This window comes from Dreissena polymorpha, chromosome 9 (genome assembly GCF_020536995.1).
Source record: "Dreissena polymorpha isolate Duluth1 chromosome 9, UMN_Dpol_1.0, whole genome shotgun sequence".
Lineage (NCBI taxonomy): Eukaryota > Metazoa > Mollusca > Bivalvia > Myida > Dreissenidae > Dreissena > Dreissena polymorpha.
The window spans coordinates 25,238,344-25,253,731 of NC_068363.1; the positions used below are offsets into that span (position 1 = coordinate 25,238,344).

The window sequence follows — 15,388 nt, forward strand, 5'->3', positions numbered from 1 at the left end:
CTCAATCATTGAAGTATTTAAATATCTACTCTGACACAATGCTTCCATCCAAAGTGTGCGAACTTGTGGACTCACTGGCTATATATACTCATTCAATTGGGATTAAGCTAGAATTTGGTTGTGCTTCTAGTATTGATCCCCTAGAACGAATCCCAGTTCAGGAATACATTCCATTTCAACAGGAACTTGCTGCACGGAAGAATGTTGTAATGAAACGATTCCGAATATATGAATTGCCTGATTCTGCCGGTTATGCCATGTCTGTACGTGACATTGGTGATGTTGATGACGTTGCTAGCGATATCCTTATAGATGATGTTCATAAAAGATTCGCTAAATATATGGACCGTTACAAAATCAATCGAATTTCAATACTCATTGAGATAAGTCGAGTCTCAATATCTTGAATTAGTGTTTGTTTTTTATGGATACTATATTAATATGAACCTTGTTGTATATTAAATTTATATTGTAACAATTAAAACTGTTTGACATGTGGCGTATAATACTGTTTTATGTTGTTTCTCTATACATGAAATTGAGCTATAACATATACTAGCCTAATGTGTTGTTGACGATAGGTGTTACAAGAAAATATGGTACAAACACATTATCTTCCTATTTCAAAACGGTCTTAGTCTAATGTATGTTGACATTCAATCACATTATATACATATGCTCATCTCAATCTCAAAGATATTTCGCCGGAGCTTTTCTCTTATATGTAGTTATTATTAAAATCAACACAATTGTGTAAATACGGCTCCTAAGTCGTTAATGTCTTGAGATTCAAATCAGTGAACAAAATAATGTTTATTTTTGCGTCCGAGCAAGTGACAAACTACTAAACGAAATCAAACTGTAGACAGATATTACGTTTATGCTTTGTGTCAATGTTATTGTATAAGTTTAAATTCAATGTATGCCTTTGTTTTAATGACTTGTACAATTTGGAACATGTTGATACAATTTTATTAGTGCGCTTTATAGCATGTACATGTTCACATAATTGTCAACGCATTTGACTTCACCTATAAATATTAAATATACAAGATTAATATTTCTTCTTTAATAAATATATAATTCAAAATGCTTGATGTGTTCAAATGTATCATATAAATATGTTTTATATGCATTGTATGCATAGTGCCTGTCATGATGATCATTTTAAAAAATAGTACCCTTTAAACATCGATAATGATAGAGCTTTGTTTTCAGATGTAACAAGAAAAAAATATTTTTATAATAAAAAATAACATTTGTCCGTAGTTCTATTCTCTCAAATAATGTAGTTTTATAAATGTACATGTCTAATTTATTAATATTAACCAGTAGCGGCAGTTTCGGATTACTTAATTGTTTAACGTGTGTTGCTTTTAAATTGATTGTAAAATAAGTATCGTCATTGGTTAAAATAAAAATAAACATGTCTGGTGAAGATCGGATGAAAACTACTTGAATTAAAAAGCAGACACCATGGTTAATGTGTAAAACTAACTATGTGACCCAGCGACCTAGTTTTTGACCCGGCATGACCCATATTCATACTTGACCCAGACATCATCGAGATACAACTTCTGACCAAGTTTGGTGAATATCGGATGAAAACTACTTGAATTAGAAAGCGGACACCATGCTCAATGTTAAAAACGCACTAAGTGACCCCCGTGACTTAGTTTTTGACCTGCCATGACCCATTTCGAACTTGGTCTAAACATCATCTGGATACAACTTCTGACCAAGTTTGGTGAAGCTCTGATAAAAACTACTTGAATTAGAGAGCGGACAACATTCTGAATGTATAAAACAAACTAAGTGACCCCGTGACCTAGTTTTTGACCCAGCAAAGCCCATGTTCGAACTTGGTCTAAACATAATCTATATACAACTTCTAACCAAGTTTGGTGAAGCTCTGATGAAAACTACTTGACTTAGAGAGCGGACACCATGCTCAATGTTTAAAACGCACTAAGTGACCCCGTGACCTCATTTTTAACCCGGCATGACCCATATTCGTATTTGACCTAGACATCGTCTAGATACATCATCTGACCAAGTTTGGTAAAGATCGTATGAAAACAACTTGAATTAGAGAGCGGGCACTTAATCCGGAACGACCGCCCGACAGACAGACCTACCGACCGACCAACAAAGTCACTCCTATATACACCCCTAAACTTCGTTTGTGGTGGTATAAAAATAGCATTGTTGGCGTTGACTTTGTTATTAACAATAATAACTCTTAGCGTGATTAAGTTGATGTTTCCCTGACGATGATGCTGAAAGATGCTGTTGCTGTTGTTATTGCTGCTGTGGTTTCTGCTTCTGATACCGATGGTGATGATGATTCCGACGACGACGGCGTCGACGATAAATACGATGACAGCAAAGAAAAGGATAAGGATGATGATGATAATGATGGTGTTGGTAGTTTTCGTGATGATGGAGGTGGTGATGATGGTGGTGGCGATGATGATCATGCTGCTGATGATAATGCTGCAGCTACTGGTGCTGATGATGATGAAATGATGTTGCTACTGCTGCTGATGATGATGAAATGATGTTGCTACTGCTGCTGCTGATGATAAGAATGAGGATACAGATGATGATGATTGGGATGAGGATGAGGATAATAATGCTGCTGCTGATTATGATGACGATTAACCGAGGAGTATTTAATAATTGTTTTTATTTTATGCTTTCCGGTGGTTTATCATTGAAATAAAACTGGTATTCTACTGTTTCGAACAGTGAAAAATAACAGTGAAAAATATCAATATAACGTCATAAATCCAGCGATATTATCCAATCAGGCTCTTTTAAAATGTAAATAAACGGTGAAAAAAGCATACAATAAAACTAACATTTGTTGGATTCGATGGAATATCGATTTTAATTCACTCGTGATCATAGAAAATATATTTTTGGTTGCGCCACTTGTGAACATATTATTTTATATGATCACTCGTTAAACAAGGGCTGTTTGTAAAACATGCATGCCCCCATATGGGCTGTCAGTTGTAGTGGAAGCCATTGTGTTAATACGTTTTTTGGCAATGTGACCTTGACCTTTGACCTAGTGACCTGAAAATCATTAGGGGTCATTTGCCAGTCATGATCAATGTACCTATGAAGTTTCATGATCCTAGGCATAAGCGTTCTTGAGTTATCATCCAGGAACCATTTAACTATTTTGGGTCACCGTGACCTTTGACCTAGTGACCTGAAAATCAATAGGGGTCATCTGCGAGTCATGATCAATGTACCTATGAAGTTTCATGATCCTAGGCATAAGCGTTCTTGAGTTATCATCCGTAAACCATTTTATTATTACGGGTCACCTTGACCTTTGACCTAGTGACCTGAAAATCAATAGGGGTCATCTGCGAGTCATGATCAATGTACCCATGAAGTTTCATGATCCTAGGCATAAGCGTTCTTGAGTTATCATCCTGAAACCATGTTACTATTTTGGATCACCGTGACCTTGACCTAGTGACCTCAAAATCAATAGGGGTCATCTGCGAGTCATGATCAATGTAACTATGAAGTTTCATGATCCTAGGCCTAAGCGTTCTTGAGTTATCATCCGGAAACCATCTGGTGGACGGACATACGGACCGACATGTGCAAAACAATATACCCCTCTTCTTCGAAGGGGGGCATAATAAAATCGATATCCCATCGAATCCAACAAATATCCTCTATATATTACAGGCAACCTTTGAGAATTTGTTCATAAAAATATGTATTAATACAATTCGATATACACGTGTTTAACGACAAGAGAGAGCAACCAATAAAAAGAAATTGCAGATACTAAAATTTTATATTAAAGTTCGCAAGGCGTATGATATCCATGATGAAAATGACACAGTATTATTGTGAATGTATATATTAGGATGATGTTTGCCGTGAATGATGTGTTTTAAAGATATGAACATAACCCGCTTGGACCTGGTTAGAATACCGAGGGAGAAAGTTCGAAATAAATAAATGTGCCTATAAGAAACATCAAATAATGTTAGTAAATAATACTACAAAAAAAGCTTTTAGGACTATTTACAAATACTTGAAAAATGGTCATTAATATCAAAAAAGTACATTGTTTACATTATTTATTATTAGTCTTTATTTAAATAAAATAAAAACATTTGCGTTTAATAGAAACTAATAAGCATACGTTGCCAACATAATATAGTGTCACAAAAGACAAACATTTATATATTACAAGATTTAGAAATTAAAATTAAAAAGTGTTTTGGCAAATTGGTTTCGTACACTGTTGTATTTTATGACACATATAAAAGTTTCATATTACATAATAAAAAGTGGCAATTTTGTTTTATGAAATTAGCTGTAATCTAAACTTGTTCAAGACAGTATAATGAACATTTGATCTTCCTCATCAATACAATATTTATCAAATGCAATAAGAAATAAGTATAAGGAAAACATGTATACTGAGCAGTCGAGATCAAGAAGACAAAAGGTGGGTCCATACATAAAGTAGTGTACGTGGTATACCCACAGTATTTTCTTGAATACAAGACAAGTAACACTATTTTGTAATTTACACTGTCCTGACAAACATTTTCAGTAGGAACAATATGCTGACATTATAAGACTCAATTAAATATAATGCAAACTAATTCTGTTTTACATGTAAGGTGTCAGAGGGATTGAAATACACGCTTACATCATCTAAGACTGCGTGGAATCTACATACACCTACAAAACAGCGGAAATTCTTCATACAATTTAAGTTATGTAAGCAGAATGTTTTAATTAACTTACAGTGACTTTGACTTGTATCTAGTTTTCCCAAGCTAGGCCTACACGTAAGCTAACAATTCATACAATTTAGGAACAATACCCTAATATAAAAGCGGTGTTACTGAGTGTAGTTTGTCTAATTTTAATAATAGTGACATAGACTTTAACCCAACTGGGTCGAAATGGAATCCAGGTAGGGTATGTAAGCTGGGTATACACTTCCACAAATCTTCAGCACATTATCTCAATCCAATCATAAGTAATTGATCAAAGAACATAAACTGTTGCTGCTTATTCTCAAGTTTTAGATGCATAAATATTGGCCTATAACGAATGGCCCCTAATTTACTTCTGAAGACTGAAATTTAATAAAAGCAAGAGAAACTGTCGTCCCTTATTAGCGCTTGTAGACTTCATAAGACTCATCTGGGACAATCCTATGCGCACATGTATTGAATCCATATTTTTCCAAATCACAGCTCAAGTATGTTTATATAAAGTCACTTTCTAGTGCAGGACACATTCTGTTAGGCATATATATGTAGCATTGTCCCAGAATTATCTATATCAAACTCTAATTTTTATTTAGCAATAACAAACAAAAGCAAAATACAACTACATTATTGAAAATCATATTATCTTAAAGTCCTACGGTATATACTAATAATAAACACCTTAAAAAATGCATTCTACTTGTTCTACTTGAATGGAAATGAACCCAAATACAAGTTTATCCCGATACATACTTTTGGCTATTGCTAGACACTCATTTAATACTAATGTTAATATTGTTCAAAATGTATACAATTAATTTAAACAGACAAAAACATGGTGGTCTATGAAATATTCCCAAATGTAACAAAACATTTCATTTTAATCTATAACAAATTCATACAGGGAACTATATATATATTATTACAGATTTCAATAAGACATAATATCATTTATAAATATTAAATACACAGGATCAAATAAATGATGACAATTATGCATTAAACGGATGCTTCATTAAAAAAATTGCATTTTCCGCTCTACACTGCACTGCATAAAATTAAAACTTCACAATTCACAATCGAAAAATGCTATCATAAAATATTTTGATTATTAAATTATTAAAATGGAGCCAGTAATAATACAAACTGGTGAAATTCAGCAGAAATGTTATATCAAAGTTATACAACAAAACCTTATCAAATTTTGATAATAAAATAAATATAATTTGTTTCGTGTATTCAAACATATCAACACAATCTAAATGGTTTTGCTAGCTACATTGAAATAAGAATTATACAAAATATTTCTGACATTTAAGCAAAACTTATAACAATTATAATTACCGTAGACATTCATGTGCAAGTAATTAAAGATGGTTTATTTGTTCATATGTTGTGAATAGAGCGTTTTGCTATAACAAGGAACACAAAATCTACTTAAAAACAAATGTGGCATTCACTATTTTCAATATTCCCAAGAATGGTACACCTAATGTGAAATCAGCAGTACATCAAAACATAAAATAACATCAACATCTCAAAACTTCACGTACCATAACATGTTGAACAAATTTGCTAAATAAATTGTTAACATTTGACCAAGAGAATATTTCTGATATTAAAACACAAAAATGTTCAATCGCTGGTTAATTTTGTCTTATTAGTTTATTATTGGCTTCCATTTTAAAGTAGTTTAAATGGCGATTTTCACAGCAATGACATAATGAAAAGTGTGGAATATTTTCACTGTTAACTGTTTGAAGAATTGCATCACCAATTCGATATCAGTGATGTCTGTCACATAACCAGAGTAACAGGTGTAATATTCTAATCTTTTACAAAACATCAGTCAGTCAGTGCAAATTTAATAACCTCTGGTCCGATCTTCAGGTCTCCAGTGTCAAGGTCACGGCCCGTGTAGAACTGGGCCCACACTGGACAGTGGTCACTCACGACCCCGACCCACGTCCAGCCTTTGAGGATCCAGGGACTGGACAGGCCCTCTCTTACGACGTCACATTGACCTGTACAGAGGAATAAAATATATTACCATAAAACCGTCTAAAACAACATAATCGTATACTTCTGATAATCATATGCGCAGATTTTAAACCGGAAATGAACAAACATTAACAAATTATCTCCATATGTTAAGCTTTTCAACAATTAGTTTGCATATTTACTGTTGGATTGTTTGCGGAAATAATGGCACATAATTTAATCTCCATGGTTTGACAATATGATACATTTATGTTCATTTGAGAATCAGGAACAAGAATTTATTGATAAACATTTTCATTGATAAACATACTTAATTCAATCGATATTATTTACATATTAATCAATGGTAAGCAATGTTTAAATAAGCCAATTCATTGAATTGATATTCCCCGCCAATATGCTTCTGGACACAAAAGTAATATATCTGACACTCAAAAAAGGATTTTTTCAAGATACAAAGGGCCATAACTCCATTATTAACAGATGGTGAACAATGCCATTTGGCGTGCATCATCCTCTTATCCTTATACATACTCATTCAATGAAATCCGCCAAAGCACTTCCAAGATATGGCTATGGACGGACGGACGGAAAGACGGACAGACGGACAACACCAAAACAATATCCCTCCGCCTATGGCGCGGGATAATAAACATCAACTGATGGAAATCTTCAACACAAATCTTTTACAATACACAAAGCTTTGGATCTGCAAAATCAAACACAATATAACAACAATATTAACAATCACATTTGTTGAATTGATATCCCCCGCCAAAGATAAATTTTGAGATGGACGGACAGACAGACGGCTGGACAGACAGACTGATGAACAACGCCAATTCTATATCCCTCCGCCTTCGGCGGGGGATAAAATAATTTTTACCAGTGAACACTTGTTTTGTCTGTTTAGATATCCAATTGTTATCATATGTCTTGCTGCCTTTTTTGTTGGCGTCACTTATGTTTGTGAAGACACCGTCGGCAATACAATTGAGATAGCCTAGATTTCGAAGATCATCAAAATCTAAAATAAACAAAAACATCATTCTTTTAATATTAGACACCTTATATGAAACATATCTAATTGAATTTTTGAATGCACATAGTTTTTAACAGATTTAAAACTTAATTCAGAACAACTTTGAGTAAAGTGACGTACTTCAAGAATAAGAGGTAATTATAAACACTATTTGGAGTAGCCTCCCTTATATGTTATAGCTGTTGCCAGATTATTTTGCATAAAGTTAGCAACTCTACCTCATGAAAAACACTGTAGCAACAGAAAAACAATACATCATGGAAAAGGGAGAAGATAGACCTCCTGGAAGCCGCCAGGCCGAAGAACATCATCTCCACCAGGACCAACACCACCATCCATACATGTACCAGACTACCAGCAAAAACACTACATAACATTGAAACAAAGAAAAAGAAACTAGGGCCAACACTACATAACATTGAAAAAAAGAAGAAAAACAAACTAGGGCCAACACTACATAACATTGAAACAAAGAAGAAAAACAAACTAGGGCCAACACTACATATCATTGAAACAAAGAAGAAAAAGAAACTAGGGCCAACACTACATAACATTGAAACACAGAAGAAAAACAAACTAGGGCCAACACTACATATCATTGAAACAAAGAAGAACAAGGGACAAAAATGTCACAAAACCAGGTTTTCATTGTGAAAAAAAAAATCTGATAAAGGGAGAAAACTCAAACTGAACTTTTGAAATGACCAAAAAAAATTAACCCCCTTTGTAAGTTTTTTTTTTTTTTTAAATCTATTTTTAGTCGTGGCGACCTTGACATTGGAGATATTGACGTGATTCTTTCGTGGGACACACCGTCCCATGATGGTGAACAAATGTGCCAAATGATTTCAAAATCTCACAATGAATGACATAGTTATGGCCAGGACAAGCTCATTTATGGCCATGTTTGACCTTTGAACTCAAAGTGTGACCTTGACCTTGGAGATATCGACGTAATTATTTCGCGCGACACACCGTCCAATGATGGTGAACAAATGTGCCAAATGATTTTAACATCTGACGATGAACGACATAGTTATGGCTCGGACAATCTCATTTATGGCCATTTTTGACATTTGAACTCAAAGTGTGACCTTGACCTTGGAGATATCGACGTAATTATTTCGCGCGACACACCGTCCAATGATGGTGAACAAATGTGCCAAATGATTTTAAAATCTGACAATGAACGACATAGTTATGGCCCGGACAAGCTTATTCCGCCAGCCCGCCAGCCAGCCAGCCCGCCAGCCAGCCAGCCCGCCCGCATTCGCCAATCTAATAACCAGTTTTTTCCTTCGGAAAACCTGGTTAAAAACAAACTAGGGCCAACACTACATATCATTGAAACAAAGAAGAAAAAGAAACTAGGGCCAACTGCAGCGGAACAAGAGCAGAAAAAGCAAAAGCACAAGAAGAGCACACATATACAAAAAGGAATGTCAAGCCACGCATAGGAGCCAAACAGATCTACCTAAAGACACTCGTAAAAGAAGCATTACAGAAAAGAAAGCATGCAACCAAAAAAACAAGGGCCTGTATTCTATCACCAAGAGAATAGCATGTAAATATGTCAAGTCAGAGACGCCAGAAATGGACAACATATGAGGAGTGATAGCAGACAACGAAGTGCAGAAGAAGAGATGGATCGAGCCATTCCAGGAGCAGGACCTGACAGCCAATAACTCTAACGGCTTACATCTAGACCAGTGTGGAGTTACTCTACACACTCTTCAGCATGATATCATATCATAACTGGCAGTGACCTTGACCTTTGACCTTGTGACCCCAATTTAAATACGGGTAATATACTGTCCAAGGCCAATGCACACAGGAAGTATCAAGCCAATCAGTCAATCCGTTTAGGAGTTATTGATGGGAAATGAATTTTACACTTAGTGTGATAGTGACCTTGACCTTTCACCTAGTGACCCCAATTTCAATAGGTATCATCTACTGTCAAAGGCCAATGCACATATGAAGTATCAAGCCAATCGGTCCATTCATTGACAAGTTATTGATCGGAAACGAACTGGTCTCCCTACAGACAAACCGACTGACATCCAGCAAAACAATATAAGTATGATAGTGACCTTGATCTTTAACCTAGTGACCCCAATTTCAATAGGGATCATCTACTGTCAAAAGCCAATGCACTTGTGAAGTATAAAGCCAATCGGTCCATTTATTGACGAGTTATTGATCGGAAACAAACTGGTCCTCCGACAGACAGACCGATCACATCCAGAAAACAATATAACCCTTCTTCTTTGAAGGGGGGCACATCATATTATTTATTAATTGTATTTAGTTCCATAATAAAAATCAAGCGACTAACCTTTGGTATCTGGAGACAGGTTAAAGTCACCAAGCAGTATAATATCATTTTCCCCTTAATTGACAGAAGGAAATTTAAATATTGTAGTTGTATGAATATTTACAAGTTATATTTGTCAGGCCAGCTAGCTTGGTTGGTAGAGAACAGGACTACTAACCCGAGGATCAACAGTGCGTTTCCCGGCCCGCTCACATAACTTGTGTTGGAACTAGTCTTTAAATCCTTTAAACTGCCATTCTTTCCTTCCGGAGCTTCAAGTAAGGTAGCTGTCAGTTAATGGCTAAATTGTGTGCACTTAGAACTGATAAAGCAGCAAATCGATGAAATGCAAATTAAAGGATATGTTTATGTAGTAATATGGAATTGAGTATTCAACTTATAATCAGTGCAACTGTTATTGTTTGTTAAGCATTAATTTTAGGCTGATTTTAGTGGAATATAAATATTCAACACACTTTGTTTATATATGAAACATGGGCTGTTTGTAAAACATGCATGCCCCCCATATGGGCTGTCAGTTGTAGTGGCAGCCATTGTGTGAATACGTTTTTTTGTCACTGTGACCTTGACCATTGACCTAATGACCTGAAAATCAATAGGGGTCATCTACCAGTTATGATCAATGTACCAATGAAGTTTCATGATCCTAAGCCTAATAATTCTTGAGTTATCATCAGGAAACTCACTGTGAACTTGACCTTTGACCTAGTGACCTGAACATTAATAGGGGTCATCTGCCGGTCATGATCAATGTACCTATAAAGATTCATGATCCTAGCCGTAAGCATTCTTGAGTTATCATCCAGAAACCATTTTACTATTTCGAGCCACTGTGACCTTGACCTATGACCTAGTGACCTGAAAGTAAATAGGAGTCATCTGCCAGTCGTTATCAATCTACCTATGAAGTTTCATGATCCTAGGCGTAAGAATTCTTGAGTTATCATCCGGAAACCATTTTACTGTTTTGAGTCACTGTGACCTTGACCTTTGACCTAGTGACCTGAAAATCAATAGGGGTCATCTGCCAGTCATGATCAATCTATCTATGAAGTTTCATGATCCTAGACGTAAGCATTCTTGAGTTATCATCGGCAAACCATTTTACTGTTTCGAGTCACTGTGACCTTGACCTTTGATCTAGTGACCTGAAAATCAATAGGGATCATCTGCCAGTCATGATCAATTTACCTATGAAGTTTCATGATCCTAAGCGTAAGCATTCTTGATTTATCATCCGGAAACTATTTTATTGTTTCGAGTCACTGTGACCTTGACCTTTCACCTGGTGACCTGAAAATCAATAGAGTCATTTGCCAGTAATGATCAATGTACCTATGAAGTTTCATGATCCTAGGCTTAAGCATTCTTGAGTTATCATCCGGAAACCATTTTACAATTTTAAGTCACTGTGACCTTGACCTTTGACCTGAAAATCAATAGGGGTCATCTGCTGGTCATTATAAATGTACCTTTGAAGTTTCGTGATCCTAGGCATAACTATTCTTGAGTTATCATCCAGAAACCATCTGGTGGTCGGACCGACCGACCGACCGACATGTGCAAAACAATATACCCCCTCTTCTTCGAAGGGGGGCATAAAAAGAAGAGGCAAAATTCAGAAAGTTGGATGTGGGATGTAGTAATTGTTGAGGAGAGGTAAGGGCAATATGTTTGGTCCAGGTCTATTACTCTGGTGAACTAAATATTGTTTTGCCTCAAACAAAACGCCTCATAAAAATTGCTCTATACCTGGCACAGCGGTCCTAATGGCCTCTATAAGGTTGGGGATATTGTCAATCTCTGCCTGCAGTCGACCGATGTCCTCATTCTCCAGACCGGTTGCCTTCAGATGTACACTTTGCGCAGTCAAAACCGCTGATCTGTTGAATTATTTTATACCATATTATTTTTAGATTTCATTGTAAAAGTTTCTACCATGTAATAACGCAATCAATTTACCAGGGACCCTGACAAATCATCGTGCCCATAGGATGCAGCAAAATTTAAATCAAAACAGTTCTTTGCCTCAAATAAAAAGTATTTTGTCTTAGAAATACAAATGTAAATAGGTCAGTCATTTCATTGTATCATATCACTTGAATATTTTCAAGTTGAGTCATTTTGTAGTTGATTTTGTAATTTAAGAATGTTTGAGTCCTTTTGTAGAAGAAATGGTAATTTTGTAGTGGAGCAAGTCATTCTGTAGTTGACCTTGTAATAATGTAGTTGAGCTAGTAATTATGTAGTTGTGTAGGTAATTTTGTAGCTTAGTGAGAAATTCAGTAGTTGACCTAATAAGAATGTAGTTGAGTTATTAGTAATTTTTAAGTTGCGTAGGTAATTTTGAAGCTAAGTAAGTCATTTTGTAGATGAGCTAGTCATGTTGTAAAATTAGTGAGTCATTGTGTTGTTGAGTAAGACATTGTGTAATGAAGTAAATCATGTTGTGGTTAAGTAAGTAATTTTGTAGCAGAGTTAGTCAATTTTGATTGAGCTATTCATGTTTCACTTGAACTTATGTTTTAGTTCAGAAACAAAATACAGTTGAGAAAGTCATTTTGTAGCATAGTAAGCCTTTAGTTGAGTAAATCAGTTTGCAGTTGACGTAGCAAAGTTGTAGTCAAGCCAGTCATTGTGTAGCTTAGTAAGCCTTTAGTTGAGTAAATCAGTTTGCAGTTGACGTAGCAAAGTTGTAGTCAAGCCAGTCATTTTGTAGCTTAGTAAGCCTTTAGTTGAGTAAATCAGTTTGCAGTTGACATAGCAAAGTTGTAGTCAAGCCAGTCAATTTGTAGCTTAGTAAGCCTTTAGTTGAGTAAATCAGTTTGCAGTTGACGTAGCAAAGTTGTAGTCTAGCCAGTCATTTTGTAGTTGAATGTCATTTTGTAAAAGCCAACTTAAGATCTCCCCAGCGTGCGAACGTTCTAACGGTCTCCTCCAAAGACACCAAGAACTTGTTCTATCCAGGAAAAGACTCAAAAGCAATACAACTAAACAAAATAGGTTTAAACTAAAGTAGCATGAAACTCTTTGCCCAAAAACAAGTCAACACTTCAAGTAAGCAATTAAAGATGGTGCATACTTTCATGAAGACTACACAACCTTGAACGTAGCAATGCAGGGTCGTCTAGTGAAGGGTTTCTGTTTCTTGTCCATAGCCAGGAGGGTAGAGCTTACTAGGGCAACGCCCTGCATTTCATCATACAGGAATCCATTGTACTCCTTACTCTGAGGCGAGAACAAAAAGAACAACAATGAAATATAAATTAAGACAGGTAAAGTACATGTAGATCAGACAAGTGGGCCTGAAGGACCCAAAGTCGCTCATCTGTGATACAAAGGAACTTACTTGTTATGAGCAGACCATGATATCATAAGAACAAATGTTCTGACCAAGTTTCATGAAAATTGAACTTTATAAATGACTTTTAGAGTGTTAATAAGTCTTTACTATAGCCATATAAGGAAAACTGCCACTCCCCTGGCGGCCATGTTTTTCAACTGACTGGAACCATTTTCAAACTCAGACGAGATATCATAAGTAAAAATGTGTCATGAAGATTGGACTACAAATGTGACATCTAGAGTGTTAACAAGGTTTTACTATATCTAAATAAGCAAAATTGCTGGCGGCCATGTGTTTTTAACGAATCGGAACCATTTTGGATCTCAGCCGATACATCATTAGAACAAATTTTCTTACCAGTTTAGAGTGTAAACAAAGCAAAATGTTGACGACATACAAAAGGTGTCCACAAAAGCTCACCATGAGTACGATGTGCACAGGTGAGCTAAACAAGTTATCAATCTTGTAATATTTTTACCTATTAGTGTCAACAATAATGTATTAATTCTTCAGCAAATCCTGCCAATCCAAAACTAGCAGATTTCGACAAATGTGTTGTGTTTAAATCTTGCCAATAAAAAAGTAGCAGAAATCGACAATTTTGTGTGTGCTTTATCTTGCATAAACCTATCTTTCTCTTAATTATTATCAGAATCATGCATATAAATCTCAAACTGTCTTTGCAGTACTTAAAATATACAATAAATATTTCAAGATATACTTGACACCTGCCCATCCGGTACTACAGATGGGGGGAGGATTGTAAGCAATCTTGTTTTGTTTGCGTATGTTATCCTGGGATAGCTGTTTTACAAATATTAGATACCCACACTTATGCCAGTAACGGACAACAACTGCCTTTTTTAATCAGAGGTAGATGGAAAATGGTTGTAGTAAGGATTTTAGGACCAATCGATTCCAAAGCACACAGATGATTTGAGTCTTTCTCTTATAAGTTGCTTAATCTGAGAATTTTTTTTGTCTTTCACTTGTTAATGAGTTGCTGAAGCATAGACACAAAACTTGCATTTGAAAAAAAACACAACATTAAATTAAAAACAAGAGGGCCTGAAAGGCCCAACGTCGCTCACATGAGATTCAAAGGAACTGACCTTTTTTGTGCAGCCCTTTGATGTCATTTGATTAAATAATCTTACCATGCATAGTGTACACACTGGCGGTCCTGTGTTTTCAACAGACCAGATCCATTTTAGCACACTTGTATGATATAATTAAAACAATAATGCTGACGAAGTTTCATGAAGATTGGACAATAAATGTGACTTTAAAAGTGTTAATTTTTTTTGACAATAGCCATCAAGGAAAAAATGCTCGCCCCCTGGTGACCATATTTTTCAATCAACTGCAAGAATTTTTCAACTCATCTAAGATATCGTTACGACCAATCTTCTGACCAAGTTTTATGAAAATCAGACAATAAATGTGGCCTGACTAGCCTCTAGAGTGTAAATAAGGTTATACTGAAGCCATAAAAGGAAAAATGCCCCGCTTCCTTATGCCCATGTTTTTCCACCAACGTGAACTATTTTTCAACTCATCTAAGATATCACAGAGCTCCAGATAAGGGTCGTATTTTCGTAATTACGAATTATTTTCAAGCCCGTTACGTATTTATTTTAAAATCTTGTCGTACCATTAAGAATTACAAAATCAAGTTACGAATATTATTTTTACATCGGTTGTATCGATTTGTATTGAGTTCTTTTCGCGTATTAAAAATCTTTGCGGTGCTTATATAGAATGGTATTCGGGTTTGTTTAACAAAGCGCATTTTTTCCAATATAAGGGGGCGTATACAGTTGATCTGTCAAGAAACAATGGCGGCGCCAAGAGTTTGTCCTAAAAAACTGCAAAGCATCCAAAAACACGCT

The 15,388-nt window shown here is 35.6% G+C and overlaps 2 protein-coding genes across 2 annotated transcripts in view; one reads left to right on the top strand and one right to left on the bottom strand.

Moving 5' to 3' along the window:
• Nucleotides 1-15,388, top strand: part of LOC127843703 (uncharacterized) — a 154,415-nt gene that overhangs the window by 51,534 nt on the left and 87,493 nt on the right. The window lies entirely within an intron of this gene.
• LOC127845919 (endonuclease/exonuclease/phosphatase family domain-containing protein 1-like) overlaps nucleotides 7,658-15,388 on the bottom strand; it is a 166,942-nt gene continuing 159,211 nt past the window's right edge. The window contains exons 4-5 of the mRNA XM_052377098.1: nucleotides 10,308-10,401; nucleotides 7,658-7,797 (exon numbers count right to left, since the gene is read on the bottom strand). Coding sequence (XP_052233058.1) covers nucleotides 7,791-7,797; nucleotides 10,308-10,401 — 101 coding nt within the window. The 3' untranslated portion in view covers nucleotides 7,658-7,790. The remainder of the gene's footprint in view (nucleotides 7,798-10,307; nucleotides 10,402-15,388) is intronic.